The sequence below is a fragment of the Dendroctonus ponderosae genome, unplaced genomic scaffold, assembly GCF_020466585.1.
Source record: "Dendroctonus ponderosae isolate FM_Combo_2020 unplaced genomic scaffold, Dpon_F_20191213v2 Dpon_F_20191213_6, whole genome shotgun sequence".
Lineage (NCBI taxonomy): Eukaryota > Metazoa > Arthropoda > Insecta > Coleoptera > Curculionidae > Dendroctonus > Dendroctonus ponderosae.
In genome coordinates, this window is record NW_026018814.1 from 5,039,640 (window position 1) to 5,064,757 (window position 25,118).

Consider the following 25,118-nt stretch of genomic DNA (forward strand, 5'->3'; position numbering starts at 1 on the left):
TTTGGCGCGTATTTGGCTATGCAATTTTGCTTAGCAATTGCTTTTGCATTGCCATTATAATTTTAATATCGGCATGCTTTTTGACTAACATTTAATTATTACGAGAAATACTAAGCAATTTAAATATTTTAATATTTTTAAAAGTATCTGCTTGTATATTGGACGAGGGAAGCTGATTTATTATGACTATACTGACTGAAGAAATCTCGATAAAATACGAAAACAAGACAATGTCCTACCTTGACAGCTAAAGTGAGTAAAAAAACGAATGTCCTACGCCCGTACTTAACTGAAGCACGTGAAAATCCGGAATTCGCGGGCTGGAGACAAGGACGAAGATTTTGTATAAAAAGCATCTTTTAAATCAGACCAGCCACAGTCAGTCGCGTCTTCACATCGCAAAAAGTCACCATGAGCCAAATCGTAAGTTTGTTAAATAATGTATTTGATTAAAAATCTTACTTAGATTATTTGATCTTTTGGTTCAACGCCTAGAATTATTATGTATGCGAAGAACGATTATTTTATTTTTCTGATTTAAAAATCTTTCTAGCTCACCGGTATGTTAGTTAAACAAAACATTTCAACCAATTTTCAGAAAATATAACGAAACAAAACAAAATATTTAAAAACTCTCGCATTTTTCTAAAACTAACTTATTATTTAGTTAGCTGTTGATTTTCTCTACTTAAAATTTTATACCTACTTTGCCACTAATAAATCATATGCTATTGTTCATTTCAGCATCATATTTTGTATACACCTATCATATTGGCTATACACTTTTCGTATTTACTTCGCATTTTGATATCGGCAGGGCTTCTACCACTTTAAACATTCGATTAGCAGCTTTATAAATTTTATGACAAACTCTTAGTGGCTAAAAAACTTTCCTTATTTTGTCGTTTTCTTGATTCCCCTTTCACTTCCCTTCAACTGCTGAACCTAGTTGTATCAAATTGGTTTAAGTTTATCGGGTTTCAGTTTATCAAGGCAACTAAATGGCAAAGTCTTAAAAATAATTGAAAATATTCACAATTGTGTTCTGGTCCCAGAATCTATCCCCTCACTACACTTTGATTTTTAAAATTATAAAATCTTGTTGCTTGCATATATCAGCAAAAACCTGAGAAAAATTTAACTCTCTCACTTGCACTTCACTATTCAGGTTGACCATTTTTACGCACTAAAATCATTTCTGTTTCGATAACCCCAAAGCAAAATGCGTTGCTAATTTTTCTATATCAATATTCTGTAATTATTTATAGGTATTCGTTGCCCTTTTTGCCTGCTTGGCCATTGCAAATGCAGGCACAATCTTAGCTGGTAGCTCAGCTAAAATCATCCAAGGGCCGAGCACAAGGACCACTGTAGTTGGTCCTGATGGCAGCTCCATCTCGTCCTCCTCTCCCGGAGGCTCCATCATTCAAGAAGACATTCCCGGAGTTGTGGCTGAAACTGCCCCGGTGATTGCAGCCGCTCCTGCTGTAGCCTACTCCGCGCCAATCGCTTACTCCGCACCAGCTACTCAAATAGCCTACTCAGCTGCAGCTGCTCCCATCGCCTACTCCGCTGCGGCTGCACCGCTGGCCTACACCGCTGCAGCTGCTCCATTAGCCTACTCCGCTGGAGCTCCTTACGTGGCAGCCTATTCAGCTCCATTAGCCTACCAGGCACCTCTTGCCTACTCTGCTGGCCCTTTGGCTTATTCGGCTGGACTTGTAGCTGAGAAGCAATTGGACACCGTTGTAGCTGGACCATCTGGAACTATCGCCACCAGCAAAACTGTGAACCGTCCAGCTTTGTTGGCTTCCCCACAAGTTTATGCTGCTGGAGTTCCAGCCTACTATCTCTAAGATGCCTGATCCATGCTGCCTTATTTATTGAATAGCGTAAAAAACCGAAATACATTTGCAAAAAATCGCAATAAGAACATAGTTGAGTTTGTTTCATTTTTTTTGCATCACATTACTACGAAATTTTGAGTATAGAAAACTCAAACTGTTCTGTGTGAAAAATAGAGCATTTCTGCTGGTTTGAACCTGACACATCGGACTGATTCTTCAATGTATTCTTAATTTTGGTTCGCAAAGTTTCCGAAAAATATTTAAATGTTTCTTGTAATATATATAATAGTTACAACCCAATAGTGAAGCTTTCGGTTGAAATGAAATTCGAGAAAAATAGTGAGGATATATTTGTTCTTCGAACTTTGAACGAAATCTTCTCCTAACAAAATTGATTCAAGTTTTGCATAAAATTGTTACAGATAATACATATTATGCATAAATATGCTGATACAGGAGTATCGATATGGAACCTTATTCTGTTCGGTCCACCAGATTGAAATTGACGGTTCAAGGTTGAGAATGGCTCAACTAATTATTCTTCAGCGCTGAAAGTAGCACTTTCACACTATTTTAATTATTCCATCAATTTAGGATAGGAAAATACAGAAACATTGACGAAATGAGTTGGATCCATTTATCCAAGTAGTGTCATTGTATACTACAATTTTAAACTTGAATGAATCAAATGTATAATGAGCCAATTCAACGCTATATATGCATTTCAACCGACTCCTACCAGGTCGGTATTCCGACCAGCAAAAAATATAACTAATCATTCCAAGCATTACGCTGCAAATAAGAAAAATGTAATTTTCGTATAAATTCCAATTAAGATTTCGGGGTGTAACATGTACTTCACAAAGGTTTACGCTGTTCACGGAACTTGATCATTACACCGTAAAAAATCGGACAGGAGCAAGGACGATGAATACCTTTGGTATAAATAGTATTTTTATTTTTCAGAATATCATAAGTCGATAGTAATTGATCAAGTCAACAAAGAACCTGCCATCAATATGAATACAATTGTAAGTACCATTTATTTGAATGTTTGCCCACTTCGTATAAAGAAAGAATATAACTGAACTGAACAATTGATTGTCTTATAATAGTTTAATTCTTAGTCATTTAAAATAAAATTAGCAAAATTAAGTGAATAAAAATTAATTTGATTAAGGTAGCTCCGAACAGATATTACGGACTAATCGATTTAAAAGTAAAGGTTTTTGTATCAAGTTTTGTCAACTATACAAGATTATTCAGAAAATTTTAGAGATAATTATGCAGTCGCGTGAGTATATTGTTGGCTGCCTACTAAAAGATTTAATTGTTTAAAGAACTACTTCGAATTTTGTGATTCAAAGATACATTAATAGTATTTTTTGATTAGTCAATACGTTTTTTACATTTACATCTATAGCATTAAGCGGAATAATAAAACACTGGATAAAACTATTGCAAACAGAGATAAAACGCAATTTAATTTGTGTATATGTTATATATTAATTCATTCACTAAAAATAATTTAAATGTATCTCAGCCTGGAATTTTTCTTTTGATGAGGTGGCGCTTTGATTCCATAGTGAAAAGCTCAAAGACTATTCACTTTGGTTTGTCAAGTTTTTTAGAATTATTTATGGTCCTTTAAACATGATTTTCATATATATTTGGTGTTCGAACCTATCCTAAAKTTTCAATAATTGCTTTWGGAGTTATTGTTTTTGAAGCTGTAGGTTTTAAGTAAAATTTTATAAATTTATTGTACACTACAAAAATAGTAGTAGCAAATATTRTCAGAGCGTCTGCAAATTGTGGTATATCCATCATGCATCCATATCAGACAACTTATTTGYTGTTTTATTTATTAGCGCCAGCATCGACCKTTAGTAACCTGGAAGACATCCAGCGAAAAGTATGATAAATAGATTCTTGTTGATTTTGTAGCACACATTCTGCTGTTTTAAAACTATCCAACTAATTCAAAATTTTTGCAGACATTCACTGCCTTCTTCGCGTGTCTGGCTGCAGCCAATGCAGGATATTACAGTCCTTCTGCGGAAATCATCCAAGGACCCAGCAGCAAAACCACCTTGATTGGTCCAGAAGGCAGCATAATCTCCGCCTATGCTCCAGGTGGAAAAATTTTGCACGAAGAACATCCTGGATATGTCGCTGAGACTGCTCCAGTTCAGGCCTATGCGGCACATTCGCCAGTTGTCTCCTACGCAAGTCATGTTCCAGTTGCTACCTATGCTGCACATTCTCCTGTTCTTGCCTCTGCGCCCCTTTCTCTAGCTTACTCAGCGCCTCTGGCTCTTGGTCATGAAACTCATCTGAGCAAGTACGGCAGTCAGATTTCTCATGGAGGTTATGCGGCCCCTGTGTCTTCGTATGCTGCATATGCTCCCGTTGTGTCATCTGATTATGGTTATTATGGTGGAGAGCATGGAATTTACGGTGGAGAACATGGAGTTTACGGTGGAGAGCACGGACTGTATCTTTAAACGCTTGTAGCATTAAGTATATTCTAATGAACATTTGCTGTTTTATTCTAATGTTAAGCTATTTGTTAATAAAGTTATGACTTTCTTTTCTGAGATATACAAATTGCTTTTATTTCCTCACGGGATTGCAGTCAAATATTTCAAAACAAATCCTTAGCTAACCTGCCATACCTATACTATAATAAAAGTCCCTCAAAGTCCATAAACTTTTTTGATTCATGCATGAGAAAGGAAAAAGTGGATTGGTTGCTCTCAATATTAAAATGTAAGCTCAGACATAAACCTGACTGTTCGTTGTTTTATTTGCGTTGTCTCCTATCCATTTTCTTTCTGAACTGAACTAACAAACGAAGCAACAAATCTCGTATTTTAAACATTGTGACCGCTCAATATGAACTAATTGCAGAAGTTACATGTATCGTATTTAATATGTTTTTGCAGCATACTAAGTTTTAATTATTATTATTAGAAACAAGGTCTCCATATTGGTCACTAGACCAGGAAGAACTCGAACTCGTTCATTCACCACCTAATTGTCACAACAATTCAACCTATTAATAAAGTACAGTAAATATGCAAAAAAATATTGTTAACTTGCACTACTTACTCATTCAGATTTTATAATTTATTAGTCACTAATATACATATCGCAAAAAACACGGAACTGAAATATGCTCCTGAAAAATGCAAAACCCTTTCAAATTATTATGTTGCGAATTTCTTCATTATCATTCTGCTATTTTAAAAAGTAAATATTTGTAATCAGTAAACGGAAAATATTTAAAAGATTTTCCTTTGAAATGGTGCAAACAGAAAAGCAGAAGGGTTATTTTCAGCCCCAAGTTTTGTGCGGGAAATGAACGCCATCGTAAATTAAAGGAAAATTTACGATGCTGAAATGTTTCGGTGAAAACAGCAGGATGCTTATAAAATCAGCCTGGTAGATTTCGGAAATTTAATATTGTAGAAAAATCCCATCGACTTTGAACGAGGAGAAGAAAATTGAATATAGTAAACCGGTATATTTTTAACGGATTTCTTATGTATTGGAAGGGTGTAGATTTATTTCTCGCTGTCTTGGATAAAATAAATACGGCCGTGCCAAAAATGTTATCTAATACAGAATAAGACAGGGAAGTAATGAAGTTAAACGAACGAAAAGACGCCTTGAACTCTATACTTTCTAAGTGATGATTCGTCGCTGGTGTAAACATGTAACACTATTATTAAAAACTAATCTTCGTCACTAAAACGTACAGAATTCTTCAAATAACTGAATGAATTTCATTTGTGTTTTACAGAGCATATTTGCTTTGGTTATTCGAGTTTCATTCGTCGAGCTAGAGTCAAGCGTTTTAGTTAGCTTTGTAATAAGGCGGTTTGTCCTCGTCAAGGAAATCTTGATATAAAAAAATTGAAAATTTAATTGACGCAAGAAATATTTTAATGTCCAAACTAAACAAACTTTTTGTCGGTGTTACTCTATCTTGATAATAACACATTCGATTTTTGTTAACTGAAGCCCGTAACAAACATCCACCTAAGTCAAAGTATCCATCCATCCTATAAACCCATAAACGTAAAAAATCAATATTTTTTATGGAACGTATTTGGCTTAATTAATTTGCTTTTAACTCTGAAACGAGCCAATATATCGATTTGTCCTTTTCACGTTTTTTACTGGTAATTTATTACGTACTGGTAATCTACTCCGGTTTTAATGATTTTTAACAAGTTTTCAAGTGCAGTTTCATAATTATGGAGGCTGATTTTTATTTTCGATATAAAATAAACAGGGCTCTGTATTAAGTTTTAACGAGCGAAGTGCGCTCCTTGACAACTGATTGGCTCTAGACTGATTATTTTATGTTTTAATCCCACAAATCAACGAGAAGCTGTAGCGAACTTAAGTTTTTTGCGTTGAATAGATTCATACAACTTTATTAACATCAATTCGGCAATTTATTTGTTCATTAACTTGTGCGTCAAAATGATGCAGATTAGCCAAACAAGTAAACAGTTTTAATGTGTAATTACGGAAATCTGATCGTCCTAGAACCAAAATATACTTTGTTTTCACTGAATTATGATCTTTATGCTGAAATATTTATCGGTAATCCGATAGCATCAAAATCATTTGGAATATACTATGTGCATATCTAAACTGTAAAAGCCAACGAACCTTGTAACCATTGAATCGAAAATATTCTAGACACAATAAAAAGGCAAAAAAACCGAAACATGGATCAGCTAATTTAAAAAAAAGAGATGTAAAGTCGGGTGAAATATTCAGAAAAGCATTTTGGCTTTAGCACACCCCACATTTTCATCCGTAAATAATTCGTATTCTTTTGGGGGATATTTCATGAAAAGCAACTCACATATTCAAGGCTCATGGATATATCCGCATTTAGGAATTGTCTTTGGGACTTTGAGTTTCAGAGATTTGAAATGATACTAATAAATCGCTATTGTATCGGTTAAGGGACTGTGTAAAAAGTAAAGGCAACATGCAGGATATTAACAGTAGTATAAGGATTTGGCTAAATTATGACAATATTAAAATTTAATAGATCGCTCTTTGTCTGCGTCTGAAATCACTCTAACGTGCAAGAATTTAAAAGGAGTTTTTCAAATAAATTTAGATGATACAAGGTGTTTAATGCAAAAGGAGCATTATTTTAACCATGTATTCTAAGCCTGGAAATAACTCTAGTTTGCCATATAAGCGATAGCCGAAAAATGCTTCGTTACGGATTTACAGGGTGTTATTTCAAATTTAATAGCAAAAAATCAAGATCAATAGCTAGGAAAGGCAGATGTTTTGCAACAAATTAATTTTGTTAATTTTTGCCTGGATTTTACCAAATTTGGTAAAGAAAAAAATGTGCGCCACAGTATTTTTTAATTATTACAAGTATTTTTCAAGGGCCTTGATGGTGGTATTTCAAATAAGAATTATATCTTGTATGTTTTTGTGACGACAAGCGGTTAAGAATCTAAAGTAAGATTTGTGGTAGGTGACCACGTGATGAGAGTGTTCTGTTAAAGTCATGAATTTTATAGTACCAGTTCTTCTTTAACAAATTAGGTAGCGTGCAGGTTTGCACGCCCCTGGCAAAAATTATCAATCTTAATATTATCAATAAAAAAACTGATCTTTGGAAAGTTTGATTAAAACATTTTCATGCGTTTTGAAGAAATTGTTAATTTTTCACTTTTTAAATGAAATTTCATCACCCTCTAAATGCGTAATGAACTATTTTTAGGTATCGATTACTTAGCAAACTAGGGTTATTTTCGGACGTAGAATACGTGGTGAAAATAATTACCCTTCCTCATGAAACACTTTGTATATACCAATTATTTATAGTTTCAATTATTAACTTTTTTGCATCGTGCAAAGCTCAAGTGATATTACTTCATTCAAACGTCATCTATGAATAATTATATTGAGGCTTCCTGTTACGTTCTTGTTGGTCTGTTGCGGAAATCTGCCTTCGCCTCAAGCATTCGAAACTGGCGAGATTCTGTAGGTATAATATCGGAACACGAATTCCTCCCTAATAATATGAAGGTGAACAATAAATCTCCTACAAATGTTTAAAACGTTCAGATGCGGCTGATAACATCTATTCTTTTGTTATATTTCTTCTACAAATGAACCTAGAAAGACCACTTTTGATAATGCAACCATTCATAATGGTTATCGCCTGTATAAATTTCCACTAACAATACTATATTTCAAAAGCTTCCTGGTCGAGATTGGGCGTGATTAAGCCATGGCCAGGTCAGGTGCATGTTTGCTTCCAAATTGATTTCATATAATACTTTGCGGAGGTTGATCCTCATTGTCGTAGATACTAGTCGTAATTAATCTTCCTAATGAACTTAAACCAAATCAATGCTATTGTTGACGAAGGCTATAAATATTAATACCCAATGAATCAAAATTATTTGAGAAGTAGACGGGTTAATATTAATAATTTTTACTTAATTGCATAAGTATATTGATTTTGTATTATATATTGTTGTGTAATTTTACATGTCCCTTGCTTTTAGTGTTTGTTTGTTTAAGTTTTCTACACTAGTTAGTAGTAGTAGAGTTACTACACTTCCAATAGTCATCATTGGCGCCAGGTTATCTAAAAGTTGATATTTTCGGAAATATAGCGTGTTAGTCCAGTTTACAGAATTTCCATTCTTAACAAATCACCCTAAGTATTATCGTCAATCTGCTTAATAAACGAAAATTGAATAATGACACAAAAAAATTAAAAAGTCTGAAGTTTTAAAAAAAATACAACTTAGAAAATTATTACTGTTCTAGCTACTGTAACAATGCAATCTTGATAGTCTTATGATAAATTAAATCATAGCGGCAAGTTCAGGGTTAATGTCGACAGATTTGTGGTTTCATAATGAGGCCATTATGCTAATCTTTACGGAGGCAGTAACTCATTACACCATCGCTTACGATAACAATTAATATCTTTAATGAACTGAAGGTGGCATAGTTACAAACGATTTTCCATATAGAATAGATAATTCCGTGTTTATACACTGAAGACACAAAATCTGCATAGTAAGATTACAAAATCTGCATAGAGTTAGAGTTTCGTTTTGATAATTTCCCACCTAAGTTTGAATTGTTTGGATCAAGCTGCATTAAATACGTTGCTATTAAAGTTCTTTGATATTTTTTTCATAAAATTTCACATTTTATTAAGAAATAAAAGTAGTAAAACTGCTGACATCGGCATCGTATCCTTGAAGTATAAGAAGGGGTTCAAATAAGTTTTAAAACCTGAACGCAGCGGATATTCCTTAAAAAAATAGGCTGTTAGACAAAAGCCGGCGTAGTTTTACATTAATACTAACTCTCGACAAGATGGTGCCCCAGAGAACTATTTCAGATTTTCCCAAAATTACTTGATCTTTTAGCAGGAACGTTCACTAACCAAAAGGCCTGAATTTCAGTTTCAGATTCCTTGCTGTGTATAAACCTCGACAGATTAATTACTGCAATTTACGAACAGAACCTGGAGTGCTCGGAATCGGTTTTTGGAAAGTTTCATAACTATAGTCAGAATCAGCAAACAAAATTTTTATAAATTATTCTTAGAAGTAATTTCAAACAGCTGGAAGTAATTACTGTCGTGATGTTATCCCGAGTTAAACTATAAAATATTAACTGCTATACTTTCGATCCTTATCGAGTTCTCAGTCGAAACTATGCTTTAAACTGTGTAATGTGATAGTTGTGTAAATAGTCGACACAAAACATATATTCCCTTAGAAAAATATATAAAAATGCTCCAACAATTAGAAATAATATCAGAGAAAGAGGCTGAGAAAGTGTAGGCTTGAGAATCTGATTCAGAACTATAAGGGACACACGTCTGGAAATTTTTGTAGGGTACTAAAACTGATAATATTAAATGTTCGTTCGGATCGGAATAAACCAGAATATCTTTGAGGATTATATAGGTATTCAAAAACATTCAAAAGTGAAAAAGTTTTACTAAATACTTTGAAATCCATGGCCCATGTTGTGACTGAGCTGCTTTATCCCAATTAACAAGTCGATGTGGTCAAATGTATCAGAACTGTTTACGGTTTGCTAAAAATCTACTAAAGCAAATGGCCAATAAATTTGGGGATCTACACTTTCCAGAATCAGAATCTGATAAGTTCAAGCCAATATAAACGCTGTTTCGTTGGCATGGCCCAAAACATATTACATACATTTTCTTTAGTGCCAATACAATTCGGTCTGAGATGCGTCGGTTACATATCTGGCTATAACCGTTTTCGGCGATTACCAAGAGATGATCCTCGGAATTACATTGTATGTATTTTCTCCCCCAAAAAATATTTTCACTATAAAATCTTTAGTGTTTTGCCCTTGGTGTGCGGGATAAACAGATTTGAGTTTCGCTCAATAAGTAGCAGACATTTGGTAAATGGAACTGAAAAATGTTCTTTTATCTTCAACGTTTACATGTTATTGAAAAGAAAATAGAATTGCGTATTAACTAAACTTTTGGGAATTAATAATACCTTTTTGTAATAATAAAGTTTTCTGTTTTTGTTTGTTTGCGGTTTTATGTTTGACGAATATTTCCCGAAAAGGGATACCTACGCCTATTAATGTTGTGTTTGTTATTAAATATGTGACCTCTAGCAACCCATAACTAACTGATAATGTATAATAATAATAACAGTATTGTTAAGTTCACATTAAGAGAAAGTTAACTTTTAAACAGGGGGAGGAAAAGTGGAATAATAACCAGTACACATTTTTAAACGTTGCTTAGCAAGTTTGCTATTTTGAGTTAATCAGTAAATAATAAATTTACAACTGCAGAATTCTGCTCTAAAAGCTAAACGAGAAACTACCACATTTCAACAAAAGCTTCCCAAATGCCTTCACCTTTCAGCTGGATGTTTTGTTTTAATGTAAGGCACCGTGGATGCGAACAGCAACTTCAAATTAATTGCCGATTCAATTAGTTCCATATAGTATCAATAAAGTTTAATTGAAAACATGATTCCCATGTTTCTAAAAATACCTTTTTCGGATTCATCGTTGCATTTATCTATCAGAAAGTCTCGTCGCACAATCGAAATGAAATGACTTTCAACAGAAAATCCGAATGTTTTACGTTCTTTTGAATCGGAAGTTATCACGACACAGCATAGATTAGGCTTATTAAGTATTAATCGTATCCCAATCTTCTGTCATTTTAGTTATAATTACTATGTTTTTATAATTATTTCAGTTATCAATCGATATCTATTGAAAAAATATAAATATAAAAAGTGTGTTAATTCGTTTTAATACTGTAAGCAAATATTTAAATATGTTTTTCTTGTCATACGGAAAAACATTTACTTACTACGACAATGGCCAATTTAATCTACCTTAAAAATAAAAAAATAGCTGAATAATAAATATGCTTCGTTTATACGGAATGTATAATTCTCTTCAACTTCCAACAAGGCGTGAGGAATAATTGGGCTCCTTATTTGTAATTATTCGACATTTTTCTATAAAGCAAGTGTAGTATTGAGTGGCACACATTTTATTGGTTTGGCTATTTTTGGAATTCGACCTTTAGAGTGGTGAAATCAATAATGGAGTAAAACTTTAGGGTAGGGAATGCTAAAGAAATATTAACAGCAACTCGTGTGCTAACCCTATAGCAAATTTAACATTAAGAAAGATATGGAATTATTACGAGGTAATTAATAAGTTGGTCTTATTCGCTTCATTTTTAGACTTCGTCGAAATTCGATGGCGTTAAATTACTTACTTACTGATAAGAGGCGAACAGTTCGAGATGCATAACTTCAACTTACCTGAAAAAGAAAAACTTGTTTTAGTTGCATTATTTTGTCGGTACCAATAAAAATGTCTAAACATTGATTACCATTTTCAGTATTACATTGAAGTGTGGTAGATATTTAGAACAATTGATTGTCTTCAACACAAAATTTTGTTTATCACCTTTCAGAAGACGCATAATGTCAGCACAAACAATCAGTTTCATTATATTTAAATAAAGCTAATTATTTTTAAAAGCTCACACTCCAATTATATCATTAAAATAGTAAAACCCAAACTAACTAATATTTCTTTTTGCTTTCGTGCTAGTCACGCGAATGCATACAACTAAATATATTTAATAAATGTTTGAAAAAGTTCTGAGTTTGGACAATTTTGCAAAAACCTTTAACCCATTCTGAGCAGGAGGAATAATTAAATTTTCGCATTAACCATGCTGCTGATTTGAGGCTCATTTCTTCAGCAAATCGACTCTCTCTCCAAATAGGAAAATGTGCAATCATTATACACTATACAATAGATTTTCAATTTTCAAAGGAAATAGAGTAGTGAAAGTTCAGAATGAGAGTATCCAATAGGTGGGAGTATTCCATGTGTACGGTAACTTGAGTATTTTAGAAAACGTCTCTGTACGGCTTCGAGGGCGTTAATGTGGTTAGCCGAAAATGGAGACCATGCCATAGATGCTTATTATGGTATGTAAGTATTTATTAATATTACCACAACATACTAATAAAACACAGAGAGTAGAATTGAAAATTATAATGCTTAATTAAATAAATTTGAAAATATACACTTATTACACTCTGCCAAATCAAGAACAGTCTACCAAGCTGAGACCACTGGAGCTCCTACGGATCTTCCTGAAACGATGGTTCCGGAAGGACCAGCTACAACAGTGTTTTCCACTCCAGATAATATGGAAGCTGAGTGAGCTGATACAACTGGAAGACCGGATACCAAAGGAGATGAGTAGGCTGACACAATAGGAGAAGAATGAGCTGCATAGGGCAAAGGTAGAGCAGAGTAGGCTAGAGCTGGGGCAGCAACCAGAGGTGAGCTATGGGCAACTACGGTAGTTCCTTGGATGAGTCTTGCAGATGGAAGAACCAAGTTACCAGCGTGGGCAACGGCCACGAAGGCGAAAAAGGCAATTAAACACTGTAATTAATAGACATGTTACTTTCTCGTAGAACGCAATCTAATATATTATGTGCCAAACACAAATCAAAAGCTGATTTAGTTTTGAAAACAAAAGCGACTTAAAAATACTATTATATACTTACGGAGTTCATTGTTAATGTTGTTTGGTATTCAACAGGTAGAAACTGATGCTTATTCAGTTCTTGTACGATTATTTATACAATTTTAAATTCGAGTGTCCGTCCCACCCGTTCACTACTCCAGCCGCTGATACGAATTAGTAGAATATGAAAAACTACTTCCGTGGTATTCACATTATTTTGGATGAATACTTTTTAGCTAGTTTTTCGCAATCACTTACTAAATAAAAATATGTTTTAATCATTCAATAATCTTATTTCTTTTATGTGTTTTTCAATATTTAAAAGGATCGGCTCTTTTGTTTGTGGTTGACACTTCTGGAATAATTTTCACAGTTTGTTATTTGGGTTTCTATTAATTAAACTTTAACGTAAATCTTAAGTAATGTAAATCTTAGAGATTCATATTACTTAAAATGCATGATAAAACGCTGGTTAATGCATATAATTTCGTCCGGATACAATTCCAAAAATGATGTAAAACTGTGACGTATTTCAACATGTACCGGCCTTCGTAAAAAATGTACCTACTTAAAAATTCGTTAGTGACAACATTTCAATGTATAACAATTTTTAGCAATATATTGATGGCAAATAGTGGCTGTTTTAATGTTTGTCAGTTAGGAAATAGTAGATGGCCACTAAAGGTCCTGTACTGATGCCGATTATATTTTTTTTACGAATCGCAGCTTTTAATTTGAGTTTCTATTGTTGGAAGTTAACTTAGTAATAAGTTACCTAAACATTTATTTAGTAGAGGTGAGGAAAATACAACGTAGTTTCAAAATTATTAAGCATTCTGGAGATTTTCCAGCTACTTAGACACACTGGTTTTACACACCCCAGTAAATTACAGCAAATAATATTACTGAATATTTAGTTTGCATATACGAGTATAATTTCTTTCGATGCTTGTAATAAGTTGCAGTATTTTAAAAAAAAGGCGTTGAAAAAAGTATTTTCCGATTGTAAAAGAGAAACCAGAAACCTGTTCAAAGTCCTTTTAAGTTATCGAAGTTACCTTAAAGCACACTATCCATCATTTACTGAAATAAAAAAATTGTTAGGTAGTCTTTAGTTCTGCTATTTATTAATTTGCTTATTACTGTAAAATGTTGTTGTTGCTAAATAATATTTCCTACTTACTAGATTTGACGCAGAGGCTATTAATATTTGACAAACATTTCATAGGCATATTTTTTTAAATTAAATCCCCATGAAGGTTAGTCCATGCTGAAACATATGACATGTTTACATCATTTTTTGTTAAGCGTTTACACGCTAATACTGTACCCACAACGTTTTTACATGTTATTTCGTATACCAAAATATTGCTAAAATTCAACAGACAAGGTAAAAATGTGTACTAATATTTACATAAAGTGCAAGTTAGCAACTTTTTTCATTAATAAATTTAGGAAAGTTCATCGTCAAATTCCGTTAGAGTCTTCCTGCATTTGCAACATTACACCTTAATAATTATTTAAATTAATCTGACAGATGGGATTAGATAAAACTGCTGAAAAACAAAAATGAGCTGCGAAAAGACTACAATGCGATATAATTATTGCGGAAGCACTTTTTGCATGTTGGACCAACCGTACCAGTAACTGGACCAACGCACGGGTGGGACACCCAAATTAATATTTGTATAAATAGTCGTCGAAGAACTTTGAGTGTATCAGTTGTTTACTCGCTGAAAACAATCTATCTACAATGAACTCTGCCGTAAGTATTCGGTTTGAAAAATTTAATTTTCCTTCACACAAAAAAAAGTTATTTCTGTATCATACATATAGTTCTTTGTTCGTTATTACGAAACATAGTTGCGTTTGTATTTATACAGCCAAGTAATACTTTAATAATTTCCAGTGTTTTGTTGCCTTTTTCGCCCTCGTGGCTGTTGCCAATGCTGGCAACTTGCTTCTTCCATCCGCAAGGCTTATCCAAGGAACCACCGTAGTTGCCCACAACGCACCTGTTGTAGCTGCCCCAGCTTTGGCTTATTCGTCTGTACCTCTGGCTTATGCAGCTCACTCTTCTCCTGTGGTGTCGGCATATTCATCTCCCTTAGTATCCGGCCTCCCCGTTGTATCAGCTCACTCTGGTGCCGTACTATCCGGAGTTGAAAGTACGGTAGTTGCTGGTCCTTCTGGCACCATCGTTTCAGGAAGGTCCGTAGGAGCTCCAGTGGTTTCAGCTTGGTAGACTGTGACTAGACCTAATTCGGCAGAGTGTAGATTTTCAAATATAAAAAATATTTCATTATATATTAAACAAATTTTCATTTTCCTCATTGTTTTTCCTTCTATTTTCAGATAATTGACAATTAAGTACTGTAAATAAAATGCGTATTTCTTTACGCAAAACTCTAATAAGACGAAGAAGAGTTTCTTCTATAAGTCACACTGTATGAAGTTATTTTTCTTATTAACACCAATTACAATAATTATTCCAAGAAAAATATGCAGAAATTGATGCTCAGTTAAAATTTAAAACAATGTCAAATGATCGCAAATCAAATATGATTAATGTCTTCAGCTAGAAATGTTGCCAACTATACCTTTGCTACCAGCATATCTAAATCTACTCCTTTCATTTCCAGGAACTCATTTTATTTTCAAAAAAATAACTCACCAATTCTCTCTCGATATTTTCTTTTCTCCTATATTCTATAATTTCTTTCTCATAATGAATTTAAATTGGCATTTATTATGTATGTGTTAATTATTTAATTAACGATGATTTATGTGCTGTCTATCTGAAAAGTTTCACCTACTTAGCGGAATTAATTTTAAAATATTTAAACAAATTTAAACAGCAATATTTTTGTTTCAACTTAAGAATTACTTTATCAGCCTTTGCTTCACATATATGGCAAAACCGATGTAGTTAGTATCAGCTAGTATATTTTTTTATTTCATTCGTTCAAAATAAATTGAAAGTATAAAGAATTGAACAATTTCGAATTTTGAATAAATAATTTTGAAACTTTAGACAAAAATACTTAGCCGCATATATTTTTAAATTTAAATCTGAACGTATTGTTTATCGTTTTTATATACTGGGAAAGTTTTTTAATTTTCAGGGCGTACGATACCTAAATAACATGTTAGAAGCTGCGTCATAATTGACTTTTTTAACCAAATTTATACATTGTACGAAATTTGAAACGGTTAGTGCTAAAATTGCGAAAACGTTAAGTGGTGTGGTCTAGGGATGGGACATCAATCCTATAACATCGATTGGTAGCCATCGATATTGATATCGAAAGGTAATATCGATGTTAGGGAAACATCGAAGCCAAAACATCGATGTTCTGATAGTTTGTCGTTGCATACAAATTTGGATTTAATTAAATTGCTCTTAAATACTTTTATTTTACTACTATTATGGCATTTTAAAGCAATGCATTGTTAAATAATAGACTAAATTTATTCAACTTATATTTGCCACATTTTTGGTCAACTGACTGCCAAAAGCGGCTTTTTTCGGGTGCAGCTGGAAATGGGCCGCTATATAGCGGTATCGTTTGTATCGGCACTATCGAAAAGTTCGCAGAACATGTTTCTATCTTGTATCAACATCAAATGTCCGATGTTTTCATTTCAGGATCTAACATCGATGTTTTATCGATGTCACAAATTTCCAACATCGATGGTAAAAATATCGAATATCGGACGAATTACGTCGATGTTTTTTTCCTATCCGTAGAATGGAATAAACTCATTGATTTTAAAAAGGGAAAATGTACCGTACGAATAATTTCGAAACATTTTAAAATTCTATCGTGCTTGACAAAAGAAAATAATAATTTAGGGCGTGCTGACAAAAACTTTCATCAGGAAAACATACCGCAAAATTAATTATTATGTAGTACAGTATAAGACACTATATTTTAATTTTCCTATGACTTTATTGCAAAAATTTTAAGGAGAAAAATATACTAGCAGCAAGTACATTAATAAACATCAAAAAGCATAAAATATAAGTATCGAAAACGATATTTCGATAGCCTTTTGCCACAGGCAAAGTTCTGTGGGTGAATTAATAGCTCAAAAATATCTGCAACGAATGCGCTAAATTCAAATATTTTCGCGTTAGTTTGATTTGTATTCTCAGAGAACAGTTGCATAAATCCCATATTTGCATGATCATGTATACATAACCAAATTCGGAAGAAACTGGAAATAATTCGAATTGTCTGAATTTAAAACAACTTGTATCTATGCTTATCGATTTATTTACAGACATTTTTTACATGGAATGACACATTAGATAAAAATTTCTAGGCAAAGATAAGATAACACTACCAGGCTGAAACAAGTGGAGCCCCTACGCTTCTTCCGGAAACGATGGAACCGGAAGGTCCTGCTACAATAGTGTTTTCCACTCCGGATAATACAGGGGAAGAGTAAGCTGACACAACTGGAACGCCCGATACTAGAGGAGATGAGTAAGCGGACACAATAGGAGAAGAGTGAGCTGCGTAAGCCAGAGGTAGAGAAGAATAAGCCAAAGCTGGGGCAGCTACAACAGGTGCGCTGTGTGAAACAACTCCAACACTTTCTTCTTGAATGATTTGTCCACCCGGAGCTACGGACGAGATGGCGCTACCATCAGGACCAACTACGGTGGTTCTGCTGCTGGGTCCTTGGATAATTCTTGCAGAGGGAAGTACCAAGTTACCAGCATTGGCAACGGCCACGAAGGCAAAAAACGCTACAAGACTCTAAAAGTGATCAAATATTACTTATGTGACTGTAAAAATGGCAGAACTTTAAAACCTACCAAAGTGTTCATTGTTGATGTATCGAATTATTCAGCGAGAAAACAACTGATATTTGTGAAATTTTTCGACCACTATTTATACTAATTTAGATTTAATTGTCCCACCACACATGTCAGTTTAGTTGCCAATACGGAGAGTTGTAAATCGTGCTCAATTGTTTCCTACATCTGCAAAGGTTATCCAGTAGATCGCAATTTTTTCAAGTGTCACTAGTTTAAAAGCTTTTAAAGGACAAAGGAACTCGGTTGGGATAACTGCCTGTCTTCAAGCATATTTTGAAGCAAACACATTTCCAAAATTCATAGATTTGCTTCCCTGTTTGGCCGCACCAAAAAAATTATGAAAATATTTGTTTCGCATCGAGGTCAATTGGCGCCGAAATATATTGCTATTTTGCATCACTTTTTTGCATATTGAATTTCTACTACATATTATTGTGTATTTATATTTACATTGTTGACATATCTTAGATTTTTACGCCAGATACAGATAGTTTACAGTGTTCAAGATAAGGATGCATGGCATGAGAATTTCCGGAACCGTAGGACATTCGCAAAAGATAATCTACGGATAAATGAGTAAAAAAAGTTGAGCAATTTGGGGGCCACAAACATGGAGTTTTTCAAAATAAAGTATTTCTGTTCATTTTTGTGATATTTATGAAAAAGTAATTTTTCGGATTTTCGTCCTTTTCCATTACGTTTTTATACTTGCGTTTTTCATATATACCGAAAAAAGTACATAACGGATGAGGTAGCCCTTACAATAGCAAATTCAACGATGTATAACTCAATATTATTTATTTTTATTATAAACCCTGTATACGAAGTACGTATACAAACCAAAAAAAACAAAAGGCCAAAATTGCTGCATACTATTCGTATATTAAGTGCTCGTATATGTTGTTAACATTTACAATTGATCTGAATATCCAAACATTGTAAGCGGTTTTATAACTGCAACCGCAACATACGATATTAAATAGAATTGAATCGCATTAAAATTAAAAATGAATTTATTTGAATCCGTTTTTCTGTGACTGTGATGCAACCGTCCCTTGGTTAAATAGAGTTGTATTGATTAAAAAATATATTTTTCGCCCTGCCGCAGCTATAGTAAATATTAACATAGAGTGTCGCATACTCATCCACCAATTCGAGGCATTTGATGCAACTCAATAAATTTGCTACTAAATAAGTTTCTTGAAAAGAGACTGTGGATGACGATTGGTGAGAAACTCCAATACATTTATTTAAAAATAGAAACATCAATGTCCTTAATATCGTCGCCCCTGACCAGTTCAATCGGCTTGAATACTTGGATAAACTACTTCTAATGCACAGCTTTGTGCTTAAACGAAACAGCACACTGTAAATTTGTGTAAATTCCCATGAGAAGTGTGGTAGTTAAATTTAATTCAAAAGAATATCTGGTTTAACTCTAATAATAATAAAGCCTAGGCTTATTTTATTTTTTATGGCATGTTTAACGTAGCCTAACTAGGCTGAACTGGGAGTCCCAGGGCTAATATAATATTAATATAAAAATATGAACATAATTTGTGGCAATTAACGTGCTAGTTATCCATATACAGGGTGTTTCCATATCGTCCATATACAGGGAGGATGGTATAACCCTAATTTATACCAGCAAAAATTACTCAAACATTTTAAAATACGTCCGTAAACGGTTGACCTTCTAGATATAAGGTATTAAAAGTTCAACTTTTTTCACTTTATTTCTACATCTCGCTTAGACTATATTTATTTGAAATTTGGAATTATAGACCATTATTCGGAACCAACAGTATATTTATTCTTAAATATTTCAGTTTTCAATTCGATTTCGAAACTCTTTGCTTTCCTATAGGTCATACATTTCGGGTTAATTGACGAATGATGTTGATAATGCCAACGCAGTTATCAAAAATAAATTTAATATGTTAGCTCAGAATATGCCAGAAACCAATTGTAAACCAGGCAATTACAGCCAATTTAACTGAACATTAACTTAAAGAAAACCCAGCTGAATAGACCATTGCATTTAATACAACTATGTGTACTTGTACATACCAGTACCTGGGAAACGAAGCGTATAGAAATGAAGCTGCAAGACGATGGTGTTTGACAGAAATAAAATCCTAGAGAAACATTAGCATACATATGAGTACTGAAGGCAAAAGGCGAATTTACAAGATGTGCTACTAAACAACCGAAATGAAGACGCTAAAATCAATTCCGGCCAAACTTTTAGAGACCGAGTGAGAAGCAGCGATGTGACATTCCAGACACTGTAAGATAGTCCAGAATGAGAAGATAAGAATGGCTGCTACTCGACTACCCAAAATTGGAAAAGGCGCGAAATCAAATATAAATATATAATAAATCGGAGACCCCCCAGTAAACATATTAATTTTGATCTAAGTAACAGCTGACCTTCTCTTAATTTGCATACTAACTGTTCCAATTTGCATATTGAATACATGATAAAAGTAGTGCCGTACTTCAACCCCAAGTGACTATTTGCCTACCTGTATTCATTAATCCGTTAGCACATCAATCGAAAAAAAACGCAAGAGGTGATATATATAAACTAACATATTTGCATGGTCAAATAAATGTATTTACATAAATTTTGTATTCCAAATTATATTACATTCTGCTAAATTGACAAAATCTTCACCAAGCTGAAACAAGTGGAGCTGCTACGGATCTTCCCGAAATGATAGTGCCGGAAGGACCAGCTACAACAGTATCTTCGACTCCGGATAGTACAGGAGCTGAGTAGGCTGACACAACTGGGACACCAGATACTAGAGGAGAGGAGTAAGCTGACACGATAGGAGAAGAGTGAGCTGCGTAAGCCAGAGGTAAAGAAGAATAAGCTAAAGCTGGGGCAGCTACAACAGGTGCACTGTGGGCAACAACGCCGGCACTTTCTTCCTGGATGATTTGTCCACCTGGAGCTACAGACGAGATGGCGCTACCATCGGGACCAACTACGGTGGTTCTGCTGCTGGGTCCCTGAATGATTCTTGCGGAAGGAAGAACCAAGTTACCAGCATTGGCAACGGCCACAAAGGCAAAGAAGGCGACAAAGCACTGGAATGGAAATAATGTAATTGCATTGTTGAAATACATAATTTATACAAATTATTAATTTCCCAAAGGATTGCAAGTGCTTTGGGAGACGAAAAATACTTACGAAAGAGTTCATTGTTAATGTGGTAAGATAATCAGATACTGATACACACTAAAGTTTTTGAGAGCTATTTATATTAAACCATATTTAGCGGTCCCGCCCATAAATGCGGACCGAGTTACTGCTACCGATTAGCAATTTATGCAAACTTGTTTCCGCGACATTTGAAGCGCTTTGTTGTAATTCTTTGTTTTTAAGTCCCATTGATATTTCCTGCTAATGACGTCCCTTAGATCAAGTCACACAATAGTAATATTACTATTATTCGTAAATGATTATAAATAATATGGATAATCTGTATTAGCTCACATATTTATTGACTCGTCCGGGTTTCATATTCAAGGTCCATTCATATTCACGGGTCATTTCCTTATGAATTTCTTGATAAATGAAGTTCAACATTTTGTCTCTAATTCGTTGAACTTATCGTTATGTACATTATTCAACTGATATTTACTATACTAAATAATATCTTGGATGTAGGTATAGTGATTTTGACAGATTTAATTACTTGAAACATATGAAGATACTTTGTAGGGTCAGCACTTGTGGGTACATAATAATCTAAAAAATGCGGAAACATTGGTTAGAACTGATAAATAAATAAAAAACATTTCAGAATTTACATCCATCCACCTTATCGAGAAAATTATGAAATGCTAGTGTTCTTTTCGCACAAATACGCGGCTTAAACTTACTAAAACAACAATCTATTTTTATGTTAAGGTCTTTGCTTACTTTGGCTCTAAGCTCTTTATCTTCTCTGAATAAGGTTGAATGATAACTTCTAACATATATAAAGCCTGTAATTATGTCTTCCAAATCAGAATTAATAATTCTTGCAGCGGTTACAATATTTTCTGGGCAAAAAATGATAGTCCAGTTGCGTATTTTATATAACAACATTTTAAAATATCGCAGGTTAGCATTACCAAGCGATGACAACTTACTGGAATACTCAAACCCTTGCGTGAATTTCTACCTCATGTATTGCTAAGACGAAAGCACTGGTGATGACACATTATACGCTCTGAAATATTAAGCGACTACGATCATTATTCAAAGTGTGAACGGGACACACCTTCTTTCTGACGCCTTAAATATTTTTGTGCCTAAACACCTCAACTTGAAAATAATCTGCAAATTCTAGATAAGTAATATCAGTCCAAGTCATCTAAATAAACAATATCAATCTCAACAAAGTTGCGGTTCATAATATGTAAATGATAAACAGATTAAAAAATACCAATAATAAATAAGTATTGGCTACCAATGACAATAAAATGAGATAAGAAATAGAGCAAAAGTTAAAAAGAAGTTCTAGATGACTTGCATGAATAATCAATTTGGCTTCATTTGAGAGATTTACTATAAGCCAAATATAGTAAACTCTATTAACCAACTGCTGTTAATTCTCTGATTTTCAACCAAAAGTAGCTGATTTCAAATTTATGTACGCTGTTTTAAAAAAAATGCCATTTACCGAAAATCTTAACATGGTTTGTTGTCCGCAAAAACAAACAATTAAAACAAAGCTATTTAAATGTCGCGGAAGCACGTTTGCATAAATTATCAATATGTACCACCAACTTGATCGACATATATGGGTGGGTCAGCCGAATTCAGATTCGTATAAATAGTAGTCAAAGAACTTCATATGTATCAGTTACTGAAACTCGTAGCATATCAACAATGAACACTTTCGTAAGTATTTTACGTCGTAACTCATCAGTGCGAAGTTAAAGAAGCAAGAAATGCTGAATATGCTTTTTGAATAATGCTTCAAGTTTGACACTACAATTTAATTTTTCTATTATAGTGCTTTGTCGCCTTCTTTGCCTTTGTGGCCGTTGCCAATGCTGGTCACTTGGTTCTTCCTTCCGCAAGAATCATTCAGGGACCCAGCAGCAGAACCACCGTGGTTGGTCCAGATGGAAGCGCCATCTCATCCGTAGCTCCAGGTGGACAAATCATTCAAGAAGAAAGTGTTGGAGTTGTTGCACACAGCGCACCTGTTGTAGCTGCCCCAGCTTTGTCTTATTCTTCTGTACCTCTGGCCTACGCAGCTCATTCTTCTCCTATTGTGTCCGCTTACTCATCTCCTCTAGTATCTGGCGTTCCAGTTGTGTCAGCTTACTCTTCCCCTCTATTATCTGGAGTGGAAAACACCGTTGTAGTAGGACCTTCCGGTTCCATCGTTTCGGGAAGATCTGTAGGAGCTCCAGTGGTGTCAGCTTGGTAGAGTACAATACGTGTTTATTTTTCTATCCAAAATATTTGTAAATACATATATGGAAATAAATGTTTTGTCTATATCTACTGGTATTTAATCGAATTTTTATAGTAATGTTGCTAACCTTCATCGGAGTGCAGTAGCAACAATTCTATTGTTAAACTGTCGCCAATATTCAAATCAAAAGTTCAAATACGACGGTAGAGTTCAATTAATTCCAAATTGACTAAAAGATCGTAACAAACAGATCAGTTTGTTTTTTGATTGAGCAATATAACGTTTATACAGCGAACTTATTCTGTTTTCCAGCATTCTGTTATACTTATTTAATTTACCGCTCCCGGCTTCGAACCCAGTGAGATCCTTCACGTAATAGTGAATTTAATCCTCTCATTTCACATCAATGAACAACTATTATCGATTTTACGCCAGCCAAAACATTTCAATTTTTAATAACATTCACGAATTTATAAATTTCCGGAAATAATGCAGCAGCAGTAAGAGAGATCGGGTCAAATTGTAACGCGGTGCAAATGTAGCAAGACTCTCAAATATTGTAGAAACTTTTAACTTAGACATGCTTGGAGGAGGATAATTTGGATCCACTTCAGTGACAAATAAACCATCTGAAGCGAGCAAATCCAAATATGAAACATGCAAAACAGCCAGCTCCAAAACACAAATATGCCAAAGACCCCTAGCTATTCCAGGGCCTAAATCCCGGCTGAATTTTGCTCCGTACTAAACTTTTCAAGGAGGTGCTAGTTCCAGCTCAGATGATGAGGATGAACATAATAATTCCGTTTCATCCTTTCTGAGCCCTCATTGTAACTGCTTGCGCTGCTCCTGTACTTCCTGTAGTTGAAAACACTGTTCTTTAAATCCCTTCTAGAACGATTTAGACTGGGAGAAATTTAACAGCTCCAGTACTTTCCGCCAGGTGAACTATTTCATTTGGCGATCTCGACTCTTTTTGGTTTATGTGCCATATATTTAATACATTTTGATGCCACGAGTATAATTCTTATAAGTTTTGCATGTCGTATATTACGTAGCATTAGAAGCTTGTATAACTAAGCATATAATCATTTACTCCATACACGTGGGGAAAACTTTGAACATTAATCTTGCCAAATTGCGTTGCTACAATCGCTTGGCTGTCGAGTAGAAAATTAAAATGTTTTGGTTTCACTTCGGTCGCTTGATGTTGCGGTGAGGCTTAGTAAAGCACAAGCATGTCTCGAACACCATTCCAATCAGAGAAGCATTTTCTACCACACATCTAAAAGCAATTAGACCTGAAACACCCTTAAGCGTAATTATTCAAAATTAACGCAAATACAGAGGTCCCTCTGTGTCTTCTCAAAAATTACCTACATTCATTTAACTGATCTATTAAAAGCATTTTTTTTCGACAAACAGTTGGTGATTCAAAAATGAAATTGTCGAAATTCAACAAATAAGAAAGTCTCTTCTCAACAATAAATTTAAGTCAAGTTTAATATTTGCAATATTGGTTTAGTTTATAAAAAGCTGGCAAACTTTTCGCAAACTATTCTATACACGTTCTAAAAAATAGCAAACCTTCAGAAACTCTCGAATATAATAGAAATTCCCACAAATTTATTGGAGAATCAAAACTAACATTATTTTAGTGTTGTCCGGCAATAGAAAAATAATAATAATCGATATTCAGGTCAAGATAATATCTTATCGGACAGAGGGTTGCAACTAAGATTGAATCATGGATGCATTATGAAATCTAATGAACAACTAATCCTTGACTAAGCGTCAAAATGAATAAAATAGTCAGCTTGCCAAAAAAACCTCCAAAATTGCATACATACTACATAAAAGTTAAGGCTGCTAAATGAAATAGATGGATCGAATGGAGCAAAAGCGAA

General features: G+C 34.1%; 8 protein-coding genes across 11 annotated transcripts in view; 4 read left to right on the forward strand and 4 right to left on the reverse strand.

Moving 5' to 3' along the window:
* The window catches only part of LOC109540621 (protein madd-4), a 247,918-nt gene that overhangs the window by 78,726 nt on the left and 144,074 nt on the right, over nucleotides 1-25,118 (reverse strand). The gene's annotated exons all lie outside the window — the stretch shown is intronic.
* Nucleotides 345-1,937, forward strand: LOC109540622 (cuticle protein 16.5). Its single transcript, XM_019909058.2, has 2 exons — nucleotides 345-423; nucleotides 1,269-1,937. The coding sequence occupies exons 1-2, from the start codon at nucleotides 412-414 to the stop codon at nucleotides 1,854-1,856; spliced, it is 600 nt and encodes a 199-aa protein (XP_019764617.2). The 5' UTR covers nucleotides 345-411; the 3' UTR covers nucleotides 1,857-1,937.
* LOC109540627 (larval cuticle protein F1) lies at nucleotides 2,781-4,449 on the forward strand. Its single transcript, XM_019909063.2, has 2 exons — nucleotides 2,781-2,878; nucleotides 3,845-4,449. Exons 1-2 carry the CDS (start codon nucleotides 2,867-2,869, stop codon nucleotides 4,352-4,354), a joined length of 522 nt encoding a protein of 173 aa, XP_019764622.1. The 5' UTR covers nucleotides 2,781-2,866; the 3' UTR covers nucleotides 4,355-4,449.
* LOC109540638 lies at nucleotides 12,453-13,070 on the reverse strand. Its single transcript, XM_019909075.2, has 2 exons — nucleotides 12,992-13,070; nucleotides 12,453-12,866 (listed from the first exon to the last, which is right to left on the reverse strand). The coding sequence occupies exons 1-2, from the start codon at nucleotides 12,998-13,000 to the stop codon at nucleotides 12,531-12,533; spliced, it is 345 nt and encodes a 114-aa protein (XP_019764634.2). The 5' UTR covers nucleotides 13,001-13,070; the 3' UTR covers nucleotides 12,453-12,530.
* LOC109540637 lies at nucleotides 14,633-15,258 on the forward strand. Its single transcript, XM_019909074.2, has 2 exons — nucleotides 14,633-14,716; nucleotides 14,861-15,258. Exons 1-2 carry the CDS (start codon nucleotides 14,705-14,707, stop codon nucleotides 15,194-15,196), a joined length of 348 nt encoding a protein of 115 aa, XP_019764633.1. The 5' UTR covers nucleotides 14,633-14,704; the 3' UTR covers nucleotides 15,197-15,258.
* Nucleotides 17,214-17,886, reverse strand: LOC125504843. Its single transcript, XM_048667424.1, has 2 exons — nucleotides 17,780-17,886; nucleotides 17,214-17,720 (listed from the first exon to the last, which is right to left on the reverse strand). The coding sequence occupies exons 1-2, from the start codon at nucleotides 17,789-17,791 to the stop codon at nucleotides 17,298-17,300; spliced, it is 435 nt and encodes a 144-aa protein (XP_048523381.1). The 5' UTR covers nucleotides 17,792-17,886; the 3' UTR covers nucleotides 17,214-17,297.
* LOC109540632 lies at nucleotides 20,381-21,074 on the reverse strand. Its single transcript, XM_019909069.2, has 2 exons — nucleotides 20,985-21,074; nucleotides 20,381-20,881 (listed from the first exon to the last, which is right to left on the reverse strand). The coding sequence occupies exons 1-2, from the start codon at nucleotides 20,994-20,996 to the stop codon at nucleotides 20,459-20,461; spliced, it is 435 nt and encodes a 144-aa protein (XP_019764628.1). The 5' UTR covers nucleotides 20,997-21,074; the 3' UTR covers nucleotides 20,381-20,458.
* On the forward strand, nucleotides 22,630-23,283 carry LOC109540631. The gene is made up of 2 exons (XM_019909068.2): nucleotides 22,630-22,685; nucleotides 22,801-23,283. The coding sequence occupies exons 1-2, from the start codon at nucleotides 22,674-22,676 to the stop codon at nucleotides 23,221-23,223; spliced, it is 435 nt and encodes a 144-aa protein (XP_019764627.2). The 5' UTR covers nucleotides 22,630-22,673; the 3' UTR covers nucleotides 23,224-23,283.